The 24,680-nt window shown below is 41.9% G+C and overlaps 1 protein-coding gene and 1 pseudogene across 2 annotated transcripts; both read left to right on the top strand.

Moving 5' to 3' along the window:
• The first annotated feature begins 604 nt into the window (after window positions 1–604).
• On the top strand, window positions 605–24,213 carry ANAPC7 (anaphase promoting complex subunit 7). 2 transcript variants are annotated; one of them, XM_059893665.1, is made up of 11 exons: window positions 605–789; window positions 4,734–4,920; window positions 8,184–8,303; window positions 13,276–13,387; window positions 13,698–13,851; window positions 14,584–14,726; window positions 16,603–16,720; window positions 17,569–17,765; window positions 20,189–20,413; window positions 21,074–21,224; window positions 22,913–24,213. In XM_059893665.1, the coding sequence occupies exons 1-11, from the start codon at window positions 689–691 to the stop codon at window positions 23,100–23,102; spliced, it is 1,698 nt and encodes a 565-aa protein (XP_059749648.1). In that variant the 5' UTR covers window positions 605–688; the 3' UTR covers window positions 23,103–24,213. The 2 variants fall into 2 exon arrangements, with proteins under 2 accessions (XP_059749648.1, XP_059749649.1); XM_059893666.1 differs by having other exon boundaries at window positions 714–789; window positions 4,709–4,920.
• Window positions 10,429–11,312, top strand: LOC132347511 (cold-inducible RNA-binding protein-like; annotated as a pseudogene).
• Window positions 24,214–24,680: the final 467 nt, after the last annotated feature.

Below are 24,680 nucleotides of genomic sequence, written 5' to 3'. Positions count from 1 at the left end.
GATAACACTACACTCATGTTAGGACGGCTAAAACTCAACCTAGTCTTTATTCACTCTGAGCTGGTGAGTAATTTCCCATGGTAAAAATATGTCCTTTTGCACCCGAAGAGTGAAGCCTGACTCCCAAAGGTACACGGAACACCTGAGGGGAGGGGGCGTGGCGCTTTCAGCCTTAGCGCTCGTGCGAGACTAAAAGCAGTTAGGACTGCCCCTGGCGCCTGATTAAAATATCTAATTCCAGCTGTCGGGGATTTTTTTCCCCTGCATCCTACTAGTATATTAACTTTTATTTATGATAAATGTCAATACATTTTTATTAATTTCTGAGAGTCCTCTCAGACTCATTTCAATTGGGCATGCGTTCGTCCTGAGTTGCCTTTTGTCCCCAGCCCATTGTAAGCCCTCCATAAAGTTTGCAGCTTAGAATGATGATGTAACTTTTGCTAAAAACAACCTCCCCACACCCCAAACCAAATCGTACCACCTCACAGGGGGCTTGGCGGGGAAGGAACTGAGGGGGTTGTTTTTGTTTTCGTTTTTCTCAGGCATTTCGGTAGCTGCCTATTATCCTGGGGGCGGTGCCGCGTGTAGACCCGATGGACCCTGGCGAGGCGGCCATTTTGGAGTCTTCCCGAAGGAGCTGCAACCGGCTTTTCGCGCTGGTGTCGCGGCGGCCTTGCTGGGCAGAATGAATGTGATAGACCACTTGCGAGACATGGCGGCAGCGGGGCTGCACTCCAACGTGCGGCTCCTCAGCAGCTTGTTACTTACTATGAGTAATAACAACCCGTGAGTTGAGGCGGGGAGCGGCCTGGGGCTGAGGAGAAAGCGGCGCCGGTTTGGGAGCAGGGGCTGAGGGGACCTGGGGATTGGCGGGAAGGAGCGGCTGCGGGCCCCAGCTGAGGTTCCGAGGTCAGCGAGGGCCTCGTCGGGCGGAGCCGACTTAGGAACGAAGTTGAGTTCACTGGGTCCCTGCGTTGTGCCGGGCGCTGGAATGCGCTCCCTGCGGGGGATGCGGCGAGCGGCTGCTTCGAGAAACGGAAGGCGGGGTCTGTGAGGACCACCCTGGCGAGGGTTTCCCGAAAGTTGGGAGCAGAGGTTTTCCCGAGGAACTTGTCGCCGGGCATAGCGACTGTCACATCGCTGGGCTGACTCATCCCTTCCCAGCTCCTTCCCGAAGAACGTTTTCTCGCTCGCCGAGGCTCAAAGAAGCCCAATCCCCTGGTTTTAGATCCTTGTCCTGCATTTGAGATTGATTTTTTCCCTGGGTGTGTCAGTAGGGTTTACTTCCTCGTCCCTGCAAACACCTGAAAACGGGAGACTTCCTTGATGGGTGAGAGTGGCGCCTTTTTAAGGACTCGCAGTGCCCTTTTCATGTTTCCAAAGCTGCCGCTTATGGAGTCTTATTGCGGATGAAGCACAGGGCTATTTCCAGCCTTGAGTGCATGTCGCCCCTGTGCTTAAATTTCTCCCTTGTGGTTAAATTAAAGTTCCTTCCCACGGCCTACGAGGCCAAACATCTCTCTCTCTCAGTCTGTGCTCCAGCTTCCCTGGCTATTCTTTCTGTTACTTGAACACACCAAGCTCGTTCTCAACTCAGGGCTTTTGCATTTGCGGTTCTGCTTGGAGTCCTCGCCTCAGAGCTGCCTCCTCATTTAGGTTTCAGCTCAGATATCCCTCCTAGAGAACTCTTTTTTTTTTTTAATTTAATTTTATTTATTTTTTTATACAGCAGATTCTTATTAGTTATGTGTTTTATACATATTAGTGTATATATGTCAATCCCAATCTCCCAATTCATCCCACACCCCGCCACTTTCCCCCCTTGGCGTCCATACGTTTGTTCTCTACATATGTGTCTCACTTTCTGCCCTGCAAACCGGTTCATCTGTACCATTTTTCTAGGTTCCACATATATGCGTTAATATACGATATTTTTCTCTTTCTGACTTACTTCACTCTGTATGACAGTGTCCCTCCTAGAAAACTCCTGTCTGGCCACCAGAATTGTCCCTTACCCTCACCATTTTGTCTCTTTGCCCTGTTTTATATTCTACATCACTCTTTTTTTTTTTTTTTTTAACCAAGATATAATTGACATACTAGTGTCAGGTGTACAACATAATGATTCGATATTTGTCTGTATTGTGAAATGATCATCATAGTAAGTCTGGCTAACATCTGTCACCTCACATAGTTACAGAAAAATGTTTTTCCTGTGATGGGAACTTTTAAGATCTATATTCTTCATCACTTAACACCTAATGAAATCAGCACAGTGCCTGTGTGCAGTAAGCACTCAGACGTTTATTGAAGGTGCTAAGGAAATACGTGCAACCTCAGGAAGGTGAAATACCGTGGTCAAGTTCACACATAGTAAGTGGAAGAGCCACAATGTCTGGATTTTGGTCCTTCTGACTCTAAAGTCTCCATTCTGACCCACCACAGTCTACTGCGTCCAAATGGCATTGTAATCTTCTACTCAGGGTGGACCCATTTGCATTTGGCCTGCTCTGGAAGCTGTCTGGGCCACTTAAGGGCGTTGCAGCTGTTGCTACCTGTTTCATTTCCATTAGTGCTTTTGGACCTCACTACGGGAGACCCATCATTTTACCACCATCCACTTAGTGTTGACAGTGAGGAGCCCTGGTCTCTGTCGGCCTTCTTTGTTTATTCTGGAGCCTTTCACCTGGTTCTGAGTGATTTGTCAAAGTATACAGTGTCTACCATTGGGAATTTATGCACCAGTTAGTCATTATTCTTGGTTCTTGAAGATGTTACAGGATAGTTAGAAGGAGTTTGGTCCTTTGATTAGACTTGGCCTGTTCTTCTTTATATTAGGCTAAACTGGCAGTTTCCTTCCTCGCTTCAGGAGGTGTTTAAAATCTGACCTTTATCATTTATATTTTAATATTTCTTAATTGCCAATACACACCACAAAAAAAATCAAACAGTACTGAAGGGGTATGCAGATAGGTGTCTGCCCCTGAGTCTTGAACCTCACCCCACTATTTCCCTTCTCCAGAGGCAACAACTTAACAGTTTTTCATGTATCATTTCAGAGGTAACTTATGCATGCATAAGTAGGCATGTATGTTACAAAATATAAACATCTGAATCCTTTCTCTGAGTGTAGTATTTCTATCAAATCAACTATTTTCTTTCACATCTTATTTCTCACTAAATATATAGAATCTCAGAGTTGGAAGAGATCTCAACTATCTGGACTGTACCTTTCAGTCATTGACTTTCTTTTGTAACTTTATATCCAGTGTTTAGCCTACCTATCCTTTTTTTTAAATTATTTTTTTACTAAGATAAAACTTACATACCATCAGATTCACCCTTTTAAAGAATACATTTCTGTGGTTTTAAGTACATCCACAGAGTTGTACAACTGTCACCACTGTCTATTCCAAAGCATTTGCATTACCTCCAAAAGAAACCCCAAATGTATTCGTAGTCACTCGCCAATTCCACTTGCCCCAGCCCCTGGCAACTACTAATCTATGGTACCTGTTCTTGAGTGTCCTTCATTTGCTGAGCAGTTAACCATCTACAGAGTTCTTTGACTCTGACTGTTCTTTCATTTTAAGTGGCTGTAGCTTTTCCCTGTCAGTGAAAAAATGTAAACTCTAACTGGGGGAAGGATGGGATTGGAGATTAAAAATACGAGTTTCCCATTAAGATTGGTGGCCAGTCCTAGGCACTTATAACACTTGTGAGCAATATTCAAGGTTAAAGAAAAGGTTCTGAAATGTATTGGTTCCGTTACGCTGTCCTTAAATCCCTGAGACTCAGGAAGTAAAAATTCTTTTGTTCGTGAAGTTTACTTCTGTATGAAAAAAAAAAAAAAAACCTTTCATCAAATAAGGCTAATCCTCACTCATTCTGTTCCACTGGCTTATCCTAGTCTATTCCCATACTTCAGTATTTTAGTATTCCCATTTTTTTCAGTATTTGAAGAGTTTTAAGTACCCTCCAAACCTCTTTTTGTTCAGCACTTAGCTAAAAAGGATTCAGAGTGGTGAGTTTCTCTTTTCCAGGTTCTTTAACCCTTCTTTGGTAATATTTAGTAATAATTAGTTAAGTCATGATTGCTCTCTTTTGTCTGTATTACCCTAAAAATTGATGTTAATATGAGAGTTATGGATATATATCAGACTTTCAATTAAGAGGGCTTGGGTTAAAGAAGGGGAGGAAAAGATACACAGTTGACCCTTGAACAGCTTTCAGAGGAGGGGAGGGGGTGCCAGCCCTCCCCACTGTCAAAAATCCACGTATAAGTTATAGTTGGCCCTTTATATATGCATTTCCTCCATATCTGCAGTTCTGCATACACGGATTCAACCAAGGGTGGTGTAGTACTGTAGTGTGTGCTATTGAAAAAAAATCTGTACATATAAGTGGACCCTTGTAATTCAAACCTGGTTTGTTCAAGGGTCAACTGTATTACATTTCTCTTGTATATCTCTGTATTACTGAATTTGATTTAGATGTATCATTGTTTTTATAGTGAACAATTTAAGGCAATTTCCTACATGTGTTGACCATATTGACATGAAGTATGACTCTTGCCTCTTTTTTGGGGGACTAGCACTTGAGATAAATTTACTTTTTTGTAAACTGTCAACACAAGGCTTTGTATTAGGCTTATATAGACACTAAGGAGAGCGTTCTTTCTAACATTTCAAAACAACCCATGTAGGGGGTATACTTTCTTTGTTTTCTAGTGAGTTATTCTCCCCATCTCAGAAGTACCAGCTTTTGGTGTATCATGCAGATTCTCTCTTTCACGATAAGGAATATCGGAATGCTGTGAGTAAGTATACTATGGCTTTACAGCAGAAGAAAGCCTTAAGTAAAACTTCAAAAGTGAGACCTTCAACTGGAAATTCTGCATCCACTCCACAAAGTCAGGTAATTGGAGAAAGATGTGTGATGTGTTTTTGGTTGGTTGGGTTGTTTTGAGAGCAAGAGACACTGAAGGAATTTGAAAGACTGCTGATTAGATGTAGAAGAAGTAAAATAAAAAGTAATTTTAAAGGGGAGCTGACTGGAGAAACATAGATGAAAAACCACTTAGATGCAAGAATGCATCCAACCGAGCACTAAGGGGTAGAAGCAAAGTTCACTCTATGGTGAATCTAAAAATAGAATTAAATTTTAAATTAATTAGTTTAAAAATTAAATAGAATTATCTAGGCTCTAACCAAAGCCATTCATTGTTCCTTCCTTTTATTTTATTATTTATTTATTTATTGGCTGCACCACATGGCACGTGGGATCTTAGTTTCCCAACCAGGGATTGAACCTGCGCCCCCTGCGTTAGAAGCGCGGAGTCTTAACCACTGGACCACCAGGGAAGTCCCTGTTCCTCCCTTTTATACAAACAGAACTCAAAATCTAAAGTGTTTTTAATAATTTTAATGAAAGTACAGTCTTAAAATGTAACTCAGTTTTTAGGATAGTGAGTACCTGGGGAAATTTATACAAAATAATCTTATGAATTCCTACTAGTTTTGGTTGTTTGATAATTAGTTAAATAAATGAAGGGTAAAAAATTATAATTTCACCATTTGACAGTCATCCCATTCCTAGAAATTAATCCTAATAGTAGATTCACAAAAGGTTTACAAGGGTATATAATTAAGGCTGCTTATTGTAGTATTGTTTATAATGGTAAGAAACTGGAAGCAAAAGTGTTTATCAGTAGGGTCTAGTTAAATTATAATATAGCCCTAGGATAGACTATGATGGAAATATTGAAGAAATGAAATATAGAGGTATATGTGCTGATGTGGAAAACACTGTGTATATTAATAAAGAAAATAAGGTTTGAAGCAGTGTGTTCACTACTCTTTTTGTTTAAAGGGGATGGTTTGTTTATTTTATTTTTATTTTTTGGCCACACCGCACGGCTTGCGGGACCAGGGATTGAACCCGGGCCTTCCCTGGCCCTGGGCAGTGAAAGCACAGAGTTCTAACCACTGAGCTGCCAGGGAATTCCCTAAAGGGGATAGTTTATAGTTATATAAGTATATCCTGGCATATGCCTAAAATATATATGGTTAATATACATGAAAAATTTTCTGTGTGCATGAAGGAAATACATTTAATGGGAGGCTTTAGGGAGAGGGGAACTTTGACTTTTCAGTTTGAATCTGTCTTTACATTTAAATTATACATGCAACTTATATTTAAAAGGAATGTCAGTAGAATGAACTGTGAAGTGAAATTATGAGTTGTGTTCTGTATTTTTCCACATTAAAAAAAGATACAAAGTAATATTGTTGCTTTCCTTTAAAGCCTGTACATCTTCCTCTTGTTTTCTTTCTTTTTATGTAGAACCTTTATTTGTGTTTTTTTTTAAATGAAGCTTTTTTTTTTTAATTTATTTAATTTTTATTTATTTTTGGCAGCGTTAGGTCTTCGTTGCTGCGCGCGGGCTTCCTCTAGTTGCAGTGAGCAGGGGCTACTCTTCGTTGCGGTGCGCGGGCTTCTCCTCGGGCTCCAGGTGCACGGGCTTCAGCGGTTGTGGCTCGCGGGCTCCAGAGCGAAGGCTTAGTAGTTGTGGCGCATGGGCTTAGTTGCTCCACGGCATGTGGGGTCTTCCCGAATCAGGGTTCGAACCCGTGTCCCCTGCATTGGCAGGCGGATTCTTAACCACTGTGGCACCAGGGAAGCCCAGAAGCTTTGTTTTTGTTATTAAAGAGCTGATTGCCAGGACTTCTGTTTTCTGACACTGAATGGAAGTCATGTGTATTATCCACACAGGATCATTCATGGAAGTAGTTAACTCTTTTTTTTTTAATAAATTTATTTATTTTATTTATTTATTTTTGGCTTTGTTGGGTCTTCGTTGCTGTGCGTGGGCTTTCTCTAGTTGCGGCGAGTGGGGGCTACTCTTTGTTGCGGTGAGCACGCTTCTCATTGCGGTGGCTTCTCTTGTTGCAGAGCACGGGCTCTAGGCATGCGGGCTTCAGTAGTTGTGGCTCGCAGCCTTAATAGTTGTGGCTCACGGGCTCTAGAGCGCAGGCTCAGTAGTTGTGGCACACGGGCTTAGTTGCTTCGCGGCATGTGGGATCTTCCCGGACCAGGGCTCGAACCCGTGTCCCCTGCATTGGCAGGCAGATTCTTAACCACCGCGCCACCAGGGAAGGCCAGTAGTTAACTGTTTTTGAGCACTCTGTATGCTTAACGCCATGCTGAACCTTCCATGTGAATTAAATACATTTAATCTTTAAAGAGTCTTTTAAAAAGTTGACATACAATTCACAACATAAAATTCATAATTCAGTGGGTTTTAGTGTATTCACAGAATTGTACAACCATCAGTATTGTCTTAATTCCAGAATATTTTCATCACCCTAGAAAAACCTTGTGCCCTTTATCTCCCCAGCCCCTGGGAATCACTAACCTTTCTGCCTCTGTGGATTTACCTATTCTGGACATTTTATATGAATGGAATTGTGCAGTATGTGGCCTTTTGTGGCTGGCTTCTTTTACTTAGCATAATGGTTTCAAGGGTGATCCATGTTACAGCATGGAATAAAGAATCAATTCTTTATTCCTTTTTATTGCAGAATAATATTCCATTGTATGGATATGCCATATTTTAACTATTCATTAGTTGTTGGGCATTTGGGTTGTTTCCACTTTTTAAAAAAATTAGTTAATTTTTATTTGGCTGCGTTGGGTCTTCGTTGCCGCACGTGCCTTTCTCTAGTTGCGGTGAGTGGGGGCTACTCTTCGTTGCGGTGCGTGGGCTTCTTGTTGCGGTGACTTCTCTTGTTGCAGAGCCTGGGCTCTAGGCGCATGGGCTCAGTAGTTGTGGCTCGTGGACTCTAGAGCGCAGGCTCAGTAGTTGTGGAGCATGGGCTTAGTTGCTCTGCAGCATGTGGAATCTTCCTGGACCAGGGCTCGAACCCATGTCCCCAGCATTGACAGGTGGATTCTTAACCACTGCGCCACCAGGGAAGCCCTGTTTCCACTTTTTATCTATTATTAATGCTGCTATGAACATTTGTGTGCAGGTTTTTGTGTGGACATGTTTTCAGTTCTCTTGGCTGTATACATAAAAGCAGAATTGCTGGGTCATATGGTAATTATGTTTAACGTTTTGAAGAACTGCTGTACTGTTGAAGTAATATTTTGAAGAGATGTTTTCATTTCCTCTTAAGTGTCTTCCATCTGAAATTGAAGTAAAATACAAAATGGCTGAATGTTATACAATGCTAAAACAAGATAAAGATGCCATTGCTATTCTTGATGGGATCCCTTCAAGACAAAGAACTCCCAAAGTAAGTTGAATTAACAACTTGTTACATATTTTTCTCTTCCCCAGTCCTTCCAACCCTCTTCTGCCATGTTTTCAGGGACTCCATCTGAACATTTTATCCTTGTCTCTAATTCCCACTTTGTTCCCCTGTTCTCCCTGTTTAGAGAGATGGAGGAGTGACTTTCTTATGAGACCCTGAAAATTCAGCTAATGAAAGTGGTAGCTGGAGAATAATATTACATGTGTTTATTTTTTGGTGTTTCTTATTGTAGGAAATATGATTTGCCATATACTTCCAGGTAGCAACAATACTTTTTAGAACCTCATTTTTTGTATTCTGTAGGTATATCCATTTGATAATGTGTATTCCTTTCATTTTCAGAATTAAGACTACAAGATCCTTTTGTACTTATTTGTGTGTAGGATAGTATTTGTGTTTGATTTGTCAACATATTATAGTGTATAGAACACCTTCAACTGAAATCAAAAGTTCTGGTGTCTTGTCTGAGTTTAGGGCATTCAAGCTGTGTGCAGTGTGAACTTGGCACAAGTTAAAAATCTGGCTTTACTTTTTTTTTTCTTACTGAGGATAATGATACTTTCTCTGGTATAAATTAAGTTCATGTATGTGAGAATTCTTTTTAAAAGTACTATTCTATAAGGAGTATTATATTGGGCATCTCTGATTACAGGTTTTTTTGAAGTCCAGTTTAGAAAAACAATGAAAATCTTAGCTCTTAGGAGTAAATTCACATCAGTATTTAATATTCTTCATACTCTCATGTCACCTACCGTCCTCACTTCATTGAAAAACTGTTCTGTGCAGTGTGTGCTTAACAATAAGGAATTTTATAGGTATGATGTCTATGTACATCTTCCTGCCCTTAAAAGAAAAGGAATCATGACCAGTAGGGACCTGGTGTATTTAGTTAGTGTTTTTTCACCCAGGTGTTACTGAGTTTTAAAAGTAAATAATCAAACTTTATGAGAACATGTTGAAGCATCTCCTCATGTTGAGGATTTATTTAATATTTTCTGAATTTTAAAAAGTAAGCTATTTCCTCAGTATATTTTATGGTGATAGCTGTTATTAAAAACATTTGTAAGAGTATTATAGATTAACTTGTCTTATAATAAGCTGGGTGCTATATACTAAATTATGTTCTGGTACGCTATGTAAGTCTTACTCCAAGAATAATTTTTTTTGTATATATGAAGAGTGTCTTCTTTTGGAAAATGCTGTTTTGATTATAAACTTTGCATGGTACCTATTCCTTATCTTATTGGAAATGTACCATAATTTCTTTCTTGATGACTTGAGGGAGTTCAGGGACATTTTTTAAAATGAGTAATGGCAAAAAAAAAAAAAAAAATGAGTAATGGCAAAGAAGCTGAGCTTTGTATCTAGCACTTTGGTGTTTACAGCCATCATTTCAGGAGAGACCAGAGGAGTCCACATATGTTAGGAGTACATATCTTTCATTCTTTATTCTGTAGAGCTGTTGTTCTGTAGAGCCAGGAGCAAGCAAAGATGTGTGCCTCACACATAAACCTAGAATATTTACAGTTTTTCTTTCTTGTCCGTTAGGGAGTTAACTGGCTTCTCAGTCTGTGTAAAGGACAAGGAAGTGAGTCAAAATGAACGTCTGTTAATGTGTGGTAAACACGGCCACACATTCTTTCACAATTTTAAAGGAAAATTCAGTGTGAAATTATTATATCTTGGAAAATCTTCAACTTTTAAGAGAAACGTACCAACAAACAATTTCTCACTCAGTTTTTAGAACACGATGACTGCTTGTGTTGATAACTGGTAGAATGTGGCTTTAATGATGCCCCCAAGTGAGGATCTGTTTTAAAAAGAATTGACTTTCCTACTAGGTAGTACTCAAAACTCACTCTTTCAAAGTGTCAGGTAGTTTAAAGGGAATTTGAATATTTGTAGAGACAGATGGTCCATCCGTCATAGTTTGCTAATAACAAGCAGTCGAGAAAGGATATTAAATTTAATTCTTTTATTTTTTTCAAGTATTGACACCAGTACTGGAGTTTTCCTTTAAGTACCTTTTTTTTGCATTTCAACATAGCCTAAAATGGAAAATCTGAGGCCAAATAAAAAATAGTTTTGAGTCACTTCACGCGTTAGGAGCTCGGGTCGTTGTGCTGTGCCGTCTTCCCGCCTGCATCAGGGACCTGCCCGACTCAGTGGCCGCCATGGCATCACATGAAGGCAAGCTTTTCGTCGGAGGGCTGAGTTTTGACACCAACGAGCAGTCACTGGAGCAGGTCTTCTCAAAATATGGACAGATCTCGGAAGTGGTGGTCGTGAAAGACGGAGACCCAGCGATTGAGGGGCTTTGGGTTTGTCACCTTTGAGAACATCGACGATGCCAAGGATGCCATGATGGCCACGAACGGGAAGTCTGTGGATGGGCGGCAGATCCGGGTCGACCAGGCTGGCAAGTCGTCTGATAACCGATCCCACGGGTACCGAGGTGGCTCTGCCGGGGGCCAGGGCTTCTTCCGCGAGGGGTGAGGGCCGAGGCCGGGGCCGTGGGTTCTCCAGAGGAAGAGGGGACGGCGGCTACAGGGGGAGCCAGTTCGAGTCCAGGAGTGGGGGCTATGGAGGCTCCAGAGACTACTACAGCAGCCGGAGTCAGGGTGGCAGCTGCGGTGACTGGAGCTCGGGCGGGTCCTACAGAGACAGCTACGACAGTTACGCTACGCACAACGAGTAAAATTCCTTCCTGCTCGAGATCGTCCTTCCAGTGGCCGTATATTTAAAGATTTTGGGAGCTCCGCTGAATCGTTTATGTGTAGTGATTACATCTCCTTGTACCCACTTTTGTAGTCTTACTGGTTCTGATCTTGTCAAACACAGCCTGACTGCTTCTGGCCCCCAGATGGCCTTGTTACTACACTTTGCTTTTTAAGGAAGCGCTGTCTGTTTTTAAGAGTCTTAAAAACGTTTTGAAGAGCACTTCCAGTTTTACTTTTACCTTTTTACCGTGAGCCAAGAGTTTTTTTTTTTTTTTAAATCACCAGGGGTTGTGAGAGTTTTGTTTTTTGTTTTCGGTTGTGTTGCTTTTTTCTTTTTCTTTTCATTGGTGTCGGCCCTGTGAAGTTGGGTGCCCCGAGTCACTTCTGTTTGAGATTGAACAGACTCTGAATCTGCTCTTTGTCGGAAGCTGAGCAAGTTGTAGCTTTTTTCCAACTCGGTGTCACGTTTCTGAGTGTAGCGTGGTAGAACCGTGCGGGTGGCAGCAGAGCACCCGGGCTGCCCTGGCCCGGGCGTCCACCTGTCCTGTGGGACCCACAGTAGACTTGCAGACATCCCCGAGAGGTTCTTGAAAATGTGTATTTATATTGTCCTTTTTTACCGGAAGACATACACATATCCCATCAATGTCGTATCTGAAGGGGTGAAGGAATTCTTTTTTTTTTTTTTTTTTTTTTTTTTTTTTTTTTTTTTTAATTTTTATTTATTATTTATTTATCTATTCATGGCTGTGTTGGGTCTTCGCTTCTGTGCGAGGGCTCCCTCCAGCCGCGGCAAGCGGGGGCCACTCTTCATCGCGGCGCGCGGACCCCTCACCATCGCAGCCCCCCTTGCTGCGGAGCACAGGCTCCAGATGCGCAGGCTCAGCAATTGTGGCTCACGGGCCCAGCTGCTCCGCGGCATGCGGGATCCTCCCAGACCAGGGCCCGAACCCGTGTCCCCTGCATTGGCAGCCAGATTCCCAACCACTGCGCCACCAGGGAAGCCCTGAAGGAATTCTTATACGCAGTTTTCTTTGGCTTCACGAAGCCGATTAAAAGACCATCTGAATGAAAAAAAAAAAAAAGTTTTATTTCTAGTATTTCATTATTTCATTGTTTGAATCAGTATGGATTAATGGCATACTAGATTTTTATATACTATGAGTTCATAATTGGAACAGATGTTGATGTTCTTCACCTTCAGAGTAATTTTTAGTAAGTGTCTGGCATACCAAGCTTCAGATAATTGAGGAGAATGGGGATTGGCTTTTTTTTTTCTTTTGTGCCCTCATGTTGACTGCTTCCTTAGGTTAATAATCTGGCAAACAATGTGTTCTATTTAATATCCATTAATTTTAAATGGGAAAATTGTGTTTTTCTCTTTGTACTATTGAGAATATTTATCCCTTCCCTGTAACTTCTATATTCTTTGGAACTTTTAGGTATTCTCAAATTTTCCCTGTTGCATTTTTAGGAAGGGTTTTTCTTTATCTTTTTTTCTTTTTAACTAGAGGTTTTCTGAGTTACATATTTGAATTGTGCTAAAAATGCATTCACTAGATTTAAATAGTGTAGCTAATCTCAGGATCATCATCACCTCTAGAGGTCAGTTAGAGTTTGATTTTTGTAGCATTACTTTGATCAGTCAGACAGTACCTGTGGGTCAAAGCTTTAAGCGTTAGAAAGGCTAGAGTCTAGCTGCTAGACCAATTGTCAGAGAGAAGCCAAGTGTTTTACTTCTGTATCTGTCATTTCCTTTTTGAGGAAAATTCATCTGATCTTTTTTAATTAGCTGTGTTAAGAATTCCTCACTTTCTCATGCTGTGATATTAATTGCATTTAGAATTTGTAAACTTAAAAAATAAAATATGTAAACAAGCATTTTTAGGGTAGTTCATCTTCTGTCTTAAAAATCAAGGTAATTAGAATTCTGTAACATTTCTCAAATGAATGTTACTTCCATTTCCAGAGGCAGCATCTTTGGTCCAGATATTTTTGGACCTTTTGGCTGGGTAAGTGAGAGGAATTTGGGGGGAAATGGGAGGACATAGGAAAAACAAAGTAGTAATTTCCTCTTTGGTTTGAAGAATGGGGTTGGGCTTTATTTCCACACGGCTTTGGGTAGATTTTCCAGTAAAAAGTAGAATAGCTGATAATAAAGATCAGGACTTATTGATGGTGAGATTTTGTTTTTAAATATATACTTACCTTATTGTCCTTTCTTTTCATTACAGATAAACATGATGCTGGCAAACCTGTACAAGAAGGCCGGTCAGGAGCGACCTTCAGTCACCAGCTATAAGGAAGTGCTGAGGCAGTGCCCATTAGCCCTTGATGCCATTCTAGGTACAGGTCATTCTCTCCCTATTTTCATGGAGTGTTTACTCTCTAAGATAATCTTGGCTGTACATTAGAATAACTTTATTTTTTTTAAAGTTGCCCATGCCTCACCTCCAGAGAGTGAGTCAATAGGTTACTATTGCCGTGTATTCTTTCACTGATCAAGAAATACTGTACTTCTTTTGTCATATCCATCTTGCTTAGAATAGGGAAAGGGTTGCCTTATAACCTAGGGAAAGGGTAGCCTATTGCTTTTTGCATTGTAGAAGAAGGATGCTATGCCTCACCTTCTTTCTCCTACTTTCTGTTGGATTAGGTTTGCTGTCCCTTTCTGTAAAAGGTGCAGAGGTGGCATCAATGACGATGAACGTGATCCAGACCTTGCCTAACTTAGATTGGCTCTCTGTGTGGATCAAAGCATATGCTTTTGTGCACATTGGTGACAACTCGAGAGCAATCAATACCATCTGGTGAGAGCCACGAAGTTAATTCAGTATTCCTGGGGCCCTTGTATGGGGGTTTTATGTATATAAATTAACAAAACAGAAAAATGGATGCTTATCTGTTGGTATTACAGCCAATTGTCCCTAGGCTTTGTTAGTCTGTTAATGTACTGAATGGTCCCAGATGTAATAGTCTCTGTTAAATGTAAACCTGGACCGAGTTTAGCTCTGTACTTGCAAAAGTAGTAACCTTTGCAAAACAGACGGCCTTAGTGTGTCATACTTGAACCTGGAAGAACATCTTTTTGGATGCCCCAGAAGCATAGTTTATTGCAGCATCTGACCTGGGTTGCCTCAGGACTGGGATTTTTCTTTCTAGTCAGGTAAAGTCCAAGGACAACAGAGTGGGGTTTGTGTTAGACAGAGTCATTTGGTTGAATAATAAGTAGCTGTCGCTTTGAATGACATTACATTTAACACCATATAGTGTATGTTATCTTCTGAAAAACTGCAACCAGAAAGTTTCTAGGTAATGAGAGAGATTTCTGCTTTATTCTGTGTATTTACTATCCAATCTTGTATAACTTTAAGTTAAAAGCTCAGAATAAGAAAATCTAGTTACACTTTTTTTTTAGTCTTTCCTTGTGAAAAATCTTGTCCATACACAGGAGAAAATAGTGCCCATATACCCATCACCCAGGTTCAACAACTAAGAGGATTTACAATAGATTTTAAGGTTCAATGTTTAATATCTTAAAGTTCACTAGAGAAAAAGTCCTTATTGAGAGATAACGTGGACCTACTGGGAAGCTTAGCAGATCTGTACTTCAGAGCTGGAGACAATAAAAACTCTGTCCTCAAGTTTGAACAGGCACAGATGTTGGATCCTTATCTGATAAAAGGTAAGTAATTCTTGGGGCAGGATGGAGGTGGCTGTAGAGGGGCAAATCAGAAGATAGGGAGAAGATGTAACATGATCTTCTGATACAATTTTTTGTAAAAAATATTTTATAAAATTTATGAGAGTAGCCTTTTACCTTTTTTTTTTTTTAGGTCTTGACAATGTCTCTGACACTTGGGTAATTCCATTTTGAGCAGTTGTTTTTGCGTGAATTCAAGTGTCATCTCCCCACAGATCATTATTTGGCTTTTTTTCTTTGGGGAGGGATCATAGCCCTTCCTTATGATTTACAGATTTATGATGTGCCTGACTGAGAATTTGGATGGCGTCCCCAGAACCGTATATCCTTTTAGGGAATTTAGCTTTACTGTGTCCTTAAATATAGTTAAAAAGGAGTAAGTGAACAGATACTAAGAAAGGGATCAGGTGGTTAAAGGAAGTAATTAGAAATGAACAACAAAAAAATCATTGATTTAAAAGAAGATTGCTGCTGAAGGAGGTAAGCCACAGGGACTTCCAAAGGATGGCTGTTGGGTGAGTGGCAGTGAGTGAAGGGTAATGTGCGCAGGAATAGTAGGAAATAAGGTTGGGTAGATAGGCTGAAGTCTGCTTGTAAAGGCCCAAAAAAGGTCATCAGAAAAACATGGCCTTGTGACAATAAACAGTTTTGTAGACTCTTTTTTTTTCTTTTAATAAATAAATTTATTTATTTATTTATTTTTGGTTGTGTTGGGTCTTTGTTGCTGTGCACAGGCTTTCTCTAGTTGTGGTGAGCGGGGGCTACTCTTCGTTGTGGTGCACGGCCTTCTCATTGCGGTGGCTTCTCTTGTGGAGCACGGGCTCTAGGCGCACAGGCTTCAGTAGTTGTGGCATGCAGGCTCAGTAGTTGCGGCGCATGGGCTTAGTTGCTCCGTGGCATGTGGGATCTTCTTGTTCCAGGGCTCGAACCTGTGTCCCCTGCATTGGCAGGCGGATTCTTAACCACTGTGCCACCAGGGAAGTCCCAGTTTTGTAGAGTTGACAGAGTGGTGGGGTGGAACTTCACAAGCATGTAGATGGGGAAACAGATCCAGAAAGATGAATTTGTTTGCCCAAGGTCCCCTCCTGCCCAGTGTTATTCCTCTTCTTCAAACTGCCTGTGCCCGTGATGAAAATGATGTTTTAGAAGTACTAGCCTGGCAGTAGTCAGCATCTTGGAGTTAGAAGCTCAGACCCGAGTCCAGGGGCCAGCAGGGAGAGTTGCAGTAATCTTGGTTTGAGAGGCATTTTCTTGGGAATCTGAAGGAATGTTAAGGAATGGAGGGGAATGGTGGTAAGAGATGGGTGACAGCGAGCTTGGGGCCTTTTTTTAATAGAACATGAGCGAGAATAGGGGGTTGGGGGGTGGGGGGTAGGGCTGGGGGATGATCTTAAATGAACTAGACTCCAGAAGGAACTAGCTGCTTTTTCTAGAATAGGCTAACTTTTCCTGAGACCGTCATATTAAGTGTGTACTCCTGACTGTGTCTAGACCTGTTGGAAGAGAGAACTTAATTTGATGCCTTTTTTGGGCCTTTTCTGGTTATGTGTTAGGATAGCTGTATTATCACGCCACAGGATATAGGGACAAATAATTCCTGAAAATAACAGGCTTTCAAATTGTGAGGTAGGTCCTTCTACTCCTTTGTCTTTTTTTTTTTTTTTGAACTTTTGGATGTGTTTTGTCTTTTTAATAGTCATTCTGTAGGAAACTGGGAATGCTGGTGGGAGGAGCTCATGATGGTGGAGAGGGCTCAGACCCTGCAGGAGCTGGGGCCTCAGTGTGGACTCTGATGAAGGTTACAGCTCCTTCAGAAAAGACCCCTGCTGCTTTGTTTAATGAGCCTCTTCCTCTGTAGGAATGGATGTATATGGCTACCTCCTGGCACGAGAAGGGCGGCTGGAGGATGTGGAGAACCTTGGCTGCCGCCTTTTCAATATTTCTGATCAACATGCAGAACCCTGGGTGGTCTCTGGGTATGTTTATGCATTCCCTTTTCTCCCCAGTTTTAGTAGATTCTTTAGGAAATTGTGGTTCCTCCTCAATAGAATATAGATTTGAAAGCTCTGGTTTAAGGGATAATCAGACTTGGATTCAAATCATGGTCTGCCTGTGACTTTGGATACATCATTTCCTTCTCTGAGTCTGTTTTCTCATTTGGAAAATGCGGGTAATACCCCTGCTTTGTGGGGTAGGTGTTTACTGAGATAGTGAGTGCATCATGCTCAGCACTGCACCTGCACACGGGCAGCCATCAGTGAGCAGGCCAGGAACTGTGCTGCTGTTATTAACCTGGCTTTACAAATTCTCTGAATGTCTCTGACCTGATAACATACCCAGATCGTCAGGTTCTTTTTTTTTTTTTTAATTTTATCATTATTTGGCTGTGTCAGGTCTTAGTTGCAGCTCATGGGCTCTTCATTGCAGCATGTGGGCTTCTCTAGTTGCGGCCTGTGGGCTCAGTGGTTGCAGTGCGCGGGCTCTAGAGCGTGCGGGCTTAGTTGTCCTGCGGCATGTGAGATCTTAGTTCCCCAACCAGGGATCGAACCCACGTCCCCTGCATTGGAAGGCTGATTCTTAACCACTGGACCCCCAGGGAAGTCCCCATCAGGTTCTTTTTTGTAATTTTTCCCTACCGTATCAAGATTTCTCCCTTAAAAATAAATATTCAGTAGATTCTTGTTCTGTTTTTTTCACTAATATCTTAGGCTAAAGTTGTAAGGGGTTTGTAGTAAGGATCACGTAGAGGGCCTTTTCTTTGATTTTCCTTTTCGAAGAAGTTTCTTTATGGTCTTAGATAACTTTTGGTTGTTTTTTCTTCCAGGTGTCATAGCTTCTATAGCAAACGCTACTCCCGAGCCCTCTATTTAGGAGCCAAGGCCATTCAGCTGAACAGTAATAGTGTTCAAGCTTTGCTACTTAAGGGAGCAGCACTTAGAAACATGGGCAGAGTCCAAGAAGCAATAATCCACTTTCGGGAGGCTATACGTCTTGCACCTTGTCGCTTAGATTGTTATGAAGGTAAGATAAAAAATATAGATGAATGGTGTGGATCTGTAGATGTGGCGACAGCACTCAGATGGAAGGTTTTGTTGGGCCAGCAGTTTCCAAAGTTTGTTGTACATTGGAGTCCTCTGGGGGAACTTTGAAAAATCCTGATGCTAGGTCACTCCAGTACTGTTTAAGTCAGAATATTTGCTGTTGGGATATAGGCATCAGTACTTTTTTAAGATCACAGGTAATGCCATTGTGCAAACATATTTGGGAACCACTGCATTAGGCATTATAAATTCATTTAGGGCCGGACTTTTCACTCCATACTTTCAATCCATTTTTCTCATTTTTTGTTTCTGATTTTTGGTTAGGGTATAGTTGGGTTGGGTTTTTTTCCTGTTTTGTTTCTCAAACGTGGGCCACTCATTAATGTGAGTTTCTCTGTGCTGGCACTGTGCTGAATTGCTTGGTACGTCTTTATTCTTTTTTTTTTCTTTTTTTAAATATTTATTTATGTATTTGGCTATGCCAGGTCTTAGTTGTCGGGTGCGGGATCTTTAGTTGCAGCATATGCAGGATCTAGTTCCCTGACCAAGGATCGAACCCGGGCCCCCTGCATTGGGAGCGCAGAGTCTTAACCACTGGACCACCAGGGAAGTCCCTGTCTTTATTCTTTTTTACAGTTGTCTTACCTTGGGCCAGAAATATTACTCATAGGGTAACTCAATATCCATATGACAGTGTTGGTTGTGGGAACTGGTCAGTTCATTGTGACCTCTAGAGTAGGCATGATCAGGGTCAAATTTTGTTTTATTATGTACTATTTTAAGTTCGTGTGAACTGCCCCTAGGAGTTCAAAGCTGTGCCAGCTTCAGCAGCATTTGGTGACTCAGTCAGAGACATTAAAATAGATCTTACAAGATGCAGTTCCTCCAAAGCATATTTTTATAAGAATTTAAAAATAAACCCAGGAGTCTAGGAGTAATTTGCTCTTAACAGGAAGATGAGTTCAAATTTGAGAAATAAAATTTGGAAGTTGGAGTAAAGAACAAATCTGCTTAGATAGCCAGAGAACTATGCCTGTTGTGGATTTGTTCTTAAGAAACTGCAGCAAACCAAGCTTTTGGTTTCAGATTAAATTCTTGATCCTGAAACTGTAACTTCCCTAGCCTCCCAGCTGCTTTTATCACGCTAACTCCTGTCTGCTGTGTACCTGTTTCACAAGAGCCCAGGAATGCAGCTAACTGCATTACCACAGTGAGTGGTTGGACACAGGATAGTTAAGAGTTGTTCCCCAGTTGGCCAGTGAGGCTTTATGGGATGCCTTCACTCAAGCTACAATTTGGAAATTTGGGTCAGGGTGACTTGGTTATGCCTTCTGGTGCTTCTTACAGCCGCCAACCAAACTTTCTTTACTGGTGGTGGGGGCCCTGGATCAGTGAAGTGCATTCTTCACATTTCCCTCTGAATTTCCAGTGGGGCTTTAGCAGGAAAGTAAAACTATTCAGTAGGTAGTTACAACCAACCACCATATTCTGAATCCACCATGTGGCCCTTAAGAGTTAGGTAATTTCTGGTTAAGTAACCATAGTGTGTGGTAAAATGTGCACATATGTTATAAATGCCACTAGGGTGGAGGAGTATACAGAGAAAATCTGCCAGGGAGTGTGTGGGTTTGGGGTTTAAGCTGTTTTTCTGTTTTGATGAGTGCTTTGGACTAAAAAGTACCTCCTCTGTTCTCTTTGATTCCTTGGCATGAACAGTTGAGAGTTGACTGTACTTGAAATGTCCCCGTGGAGCATCTTGCCGTGGGTATGGAAAGAGGCAGGAGCTGCCGATCTCAGTGTATTTGATCCATCTGATTAAGCCCTTTCCATCCAGTTTAGGGAAACCCTCAGCAAATGCTTCTTGAGATAACGTTTATGTTTCAAATGAAAAGGTCTTCCTTTCTCCTGAGGTTGCTCCCTAGGTCCTTTAGTTTTTAGAGCTGGGCGTTCGCTGTGGACTGTAGGAGCCCTCCCCTTTAAATGTAGGACTAAAGGTGACTGAGCACAGCTGGAAATTAACAGTTTGTTAAGAGGCAGCAAAACCTTGGGTTTTGTTGGAAACCTCATCTTTCACAGTATCAATTAATGAGTAGTGTCACATTTGTTCCTCTGACATGCAGCTGGGCTGCCTACAGGCTTTGGTTTACTGGTGCATGTTTGTTTCCTTCACTAACTGAAGGTGCCTTTGCACTACAGGCTTTTTCCACGTCCATCAGGTGCTCTGGGGAAGAGCACCTCTTAGCTGTTCCATCAACATACACTTCAGTCTGATCTCACCATCAGAGTTTTCCCTTGGCCTGCCCTTTGTTTGAAACTTTGAAGGTTTGTAATTTGGAAGGCTGTCAGAATGGAAGCATGGCTTGGAATGGTAATGTGGTTGAACTTTGTGTTATATTTTTTCAGGTCTCATCGAATGTTACTTAGCCTCCAACAGTATTCGTGAAGCCATGGTAATGGCTAACAATGTTTACAAAACTCTAGGAGCAAATGCACAGACCCTTACCCTTTTAGCCACCGTTTGTCTTGAAGACCCAGTGACACAGGAGAAAGCCAAAACTTTATTAGATAAAGCCCTGACTCAAAGGCCGGACTACATTAAGGCTGTGGTGAAAAAAGCGGAACTGCTTAGTAAGTGTATCTTGTTTACTTCCCTGTTCGTAGTTAATTGTGTAAAACCTCATCTCAGTTGGATTCCCTAGTCCCAGTTGGTTACAGATGACCAAACAGGTGTGTGCTTTTGCAGTGGGTCTGAGCCCATGTGAATTGATTTATATTTAGCACAACCAAACGTAATTGGCTTAGACCTGCTTGGATTGGCAGTGAATGACTTTTGTGGAGTGGCTCAAACCAGGTGTACTTGGTTAGTACCTATTCAGCTCACTTTGTCCTGAACTAATCTGGGCCGAATATAACTGGTTTTAACCAATTTGAATTGTTTTGACCCATCTTGATTCTCTTACGACTTCCTTTTTAGCCTTGGTTTTTTAAGTCCTGATTTATGATGAACTGAGTTTAGGGTAGTTTGGCAAATAAAATCCATTTTGGCTTTTTATATGAACTTTGGTCGTGAGTAAGTTTTTAAAAATCAGAACTCAAACTGCAGAGTTCCTAATGGAATAAGAATTCAAACGAGCTTGTTCTCACTTCCTGCCACACCACTGTTCTCTTGACATCTATAAATAGATGTTGGATTGTGATCATTGTTTTGGTTTTGTGTATATGACTTGCGATGGGAATATATTTCAAAATGTTGTGTAAGTAGGAAAATGAGGGTCTTTTTCTTTCCAGGCAGAGAACAGAAATATGAAGATGGAATTGCTTTGCTGCGGAACGCACTAGCTAATCAGAGTGACTGTGTCCTGCATCGGATCCTAGGAGATTTCCTTGTAGCTGTCAATGAGTATCAGGAAGCAATGGACCAGTATAGTATAGCACTAAGGTAGGCACTTAGCCTCCCATGGGGGGAAGGTCATTGAGGGGTAGAGGAAGCAGGGAACAATGTAACAGGAGTTCTGGAAACACACACACTTTGTGCCCACGGTTGAAAACGGTAATAATAGTAATGGTAGAGTTGTTTGTAAATTTATGACTTCTAAAGTCTTTTCCTTAAGTGATATTAACAACATTAAAGAACTGTTTCACTCATAACCAGCCACACCACTATAACATCTGTTTTCATTTGTGTAGATCATCTTCCTGGCCTTGCCAACACATATACGTATTTTTATAGGGTTATACGTAGTATATATTTTATATTCTGCTTTTTCAATCAACGTATTGTAAGTACTTTCCCATGTTTCTACCTACTGTAGTAGTTAAGAACTTAAGCTCTGAAGAATACTACCTTTACCACCTGTTATCTTGGGCAAGTTACTAACAGATTTCCTTGTCTATATCTACCTTATTAGGTATTAAATGATTAAATGAGGATTAAATGATTATTCCATGTAAAGCTCTTAGCACTGTGCCTGGTATATAGTAAATACTAAATAAATAGTGGTATTCTTACTTCTTAATACAGAAGTGATTTCTTTGAGGGTTGTCTGTGTGTCTATAAAGTTATGGTGGAGGCCTGTCTTTAATTGAGTCTGATCACATCCATTTACTTGTTCAGCAGTTAAGCACCACTCATGTGCCTGGCATCTCAGTTAACCACTGGGGATGCTGTGATTGCGGGAGCTCTCAGTCTCAGACGTGCAGACTGATAGATACCATGTGCTAAGTGCTTTCAAAGCAGTCTCTAGAAGGCAAGGTGGGAGTGCAGAGGGTGGGGAGCGCTGGGTGTGGGTGAGAGCTGTATGGAAGGTTTCAGAGAATAGGAGTTGTTACAATCAATCTACAGTTATATAAGTAGGAACAGGATTCCAACATGGGTTTCATTTGCTTTTTGGAAACCCAGAAGCAAATGTGAAAATAAAATATAGAGACGGGATTTGCTAGATTGGACACTGGCTGGCCTCAGTGATGGTCACAAAGGCAAGAGGAGAGATTGCTTAGGAACCAAGTAAATAAATGTTCTGGACCCTCTGAACTTTGAGGGTTTTGGCATGCACAATACTCTTAGCTGCTACAGTCAAATGCCCAGGTGGGGTAGCTTTGGGTCCTGGGGTCTAACCTAGGAGTTGACAGATCTGTTCCATGGTAAGCATGATGATTTTGGTTGACTACTGAAATGCTGATATGTTTAATTATATCATAAGAACCTGGAACAATTTTACTCACAGAAAAATAAGTATTTTTTGTAAACTTGTAACTTAAAAACCCAGTACTGTTAAATTATATTTGAATTTTTCTGTTAATGCTTGTTTGCTACTTTTTCATTTGTGTTATCTAGTATCTTCCTCTGGCAGAATGCTAGGGGTATTAAGTGTGAAAAGGTTTAAGAAATAAATGGAGAAAACTCAAATTGAGAATTCTAAAACTTAGGACAAGATGCCTTTTTTCGCTTCTAGTGGTGGACTCCCTCGATCCTCCCTATGGAACTGGAGTTGTTTGGAGAGGCCAGGCATTAGCAGTTTCTCTGTGACTGGGTGGTCATTTCACTGCTGTGCCAGGGAGAGATGACGCATCAGCCAGCAAGAAGCAAGGCAGAGATTCAGGCCTCTCCTTTGTTTTGTTGTCCCCTAGTTTGGACCCCAATGACCAGAAGTCTCTAGAGGGGATGCAGAAGATGGAGAAGGAGGAGAGTCCCACGGATGCCACTCAGGAGGAGGATGTGGACGACATGGAAGGGAGTGGGGAAGAAGGGGACCTGGAGGGCAGCGACAGTGAGGCGGCCCAGTGGGCTGACCAGGAGCAGTGGTTCGGCATGCAGTGAGGCAGGCACAGCTCCGTGGCCACACTGGCCTGCCCTGCTCTGAGCACTTCCATGGACTGAAGGAACCTGTAGGAGCCCGCTCTCTGGGAGGACAATGATTCAGCATGTGATTGCAGCAGGGGTCTCTGCCCCTTGCTCCATATTTCTAGTAGTGACTTCATTTTTAAAAACTGAGCCTGACCAACCTTCCATATATCTCCATCCTCCTCTGCTCCAGTCAGGGAGGACCAAGTGAGCCCTCAGAGGCCCGTGGACATGTCGGGGCTTCTGGGACAGAGTGCTTTTTATAGAACTAACTTCTAAATCTGAAAGCTCGAGGAATAGACAGTGTTTTGTCTGTGATGTTGTGGATGGGTTTAAAGGAGCGACCTGTTCCCTAGAGCAAGAGTGTCATCTCCCAGCAGCAGCATGGACTGGCCCTTTCAGAGAGGGTTTCCTGTCCCAGAAATCATTATCCTGGGTTGTCCAAACTTCCCTAGTAACCTTGCTTCCTTCTGCAATGTTAGTAATGCCTTAAGCTGACAGTTGCTGTTTTGCAGAACAGTTTTCCTATTTGCTAATCTGGTAACTTGCCTTTGAGCCTGGGCTGAATCTGAGAAACAACTGTGACCTAGAGCATGAACAGAGGCGCAGTTGGGGTAATTAATAAAACTGTTTTTTGTACAGTAATGGTGTTGGGTTGGTCAGAATGGAAACCCTTTATAGATTCTTTTTTTTGGTCTCTTATTTACAGTGCATTGATTCAGCTCTAGAAGTATTTGCCATAAATAGACTCCCTTTTTCTCAGAGTGCTGGGAGCTGGGAGGATTGGGAACCTCAGGTAACACTGAGCTGGTTCATCCATTTGCATTTTTGATTGGTAAATTCCTGGGGAGAGTCTTTGGCCAGATTTTAGACTGATTCTGCCTGTCTCTGTCAGGGGCGCTGAGGTCGGTGTCTGGTTTCAGCATTCTGTTGTGGAGTCAGCAGGGGGCTCATTCCCTGGGCTCGTGTGCTGGGAGACTACCCACCCTTTCCCCCTTGTTTAATATGTGATGCTTTTGGAGGTGAATGTAGTGGGGGGTGTCGCAGCTAACCCCAGATTCTCATTAAAATTAGAGGTGGTACAAAATGGGAATTTGACATAAATGTAAAGTTCTGTCTTAATGTGTAAAAACATAGAAGTGTACAATAGTTCAGGAGCTTAGAACATCTGGTAACTGCAGTTTAAAGTGGGCAAAAAGTTACTGTTAAAGTATCTTTCAGTATGAGAACCAAAGCTTGGGCAGCATCATTTGATGGAGCGGTTTTTAAAGAGCCCAGCAGGCAGTTGGAGTCAAGCCAGGTGAATGTGTGGCCCAGAGAAGACACTGCTCTTTGGTGCTCGCTGCAGGATGCAAGCTCGCCACAGGATGCAGGCTCATGTCCTTCCTCAGCTCGCCTCTGAGCATCCACGATCAGTTAGTGCTTTGGGAGAAAAAGTGAAATCTCTCCTCTGGGGAGGAAGCCCAGCCCCACCCTCCTGATCTTGTTTCTGCACGTCAGGCTCATCACCATGAGCCCTGAGATTCTCTCAGGATCAGTCTGTGCCTTGGAACC

The sequence above is a fragment of the Balaenoptera ricei genome, chromosome 14 (assembly GCF_028023285.1).
Source record: "Balaenoptera ricei isolate mBalRic1 chromosome 14, mBalRic1.hap2, whole genome shotgun sequence".
NCBI lineage: Eukaryota > Metazoa > Chordata > Mammalia > Artiodactyla > Balaenopteridae > Balaenoptera > Balaenoptera ricei.
The sequence above is the reverse complement of the archived record's forward strand: the minus strand, read 5'-3'. Positions and strand labels throughout refer to the sequence as shown.

What these genes read in the sequence shown, in the direction of transcription:
- ANAPC7 (XM_059893665.1), top strand. Translation starts at nt 689, where the DNA reads ATGAATGTGATAGACCACTTGCGAGACATGGCGGCAGCGGGGCTGCAC. An exon ending in AGCCCTTGATGCCATTCTAG is followed by an intron (nt 13,388 to 13,697) that starts GTACAGGTCATT and finishes CTGTTGGATTAG; the next exon opens with GTTTGCTGTCCCTTTCTGTA. An exon ending in GGATCCTTATCTGATAAAAG is followed by an intron (nt 14,727 to 16,602) that starts GTAAGTAATTCT and finishes CTTCCTCTGTAG; the next exon opens with GAATGGATGTATATGGCTAC.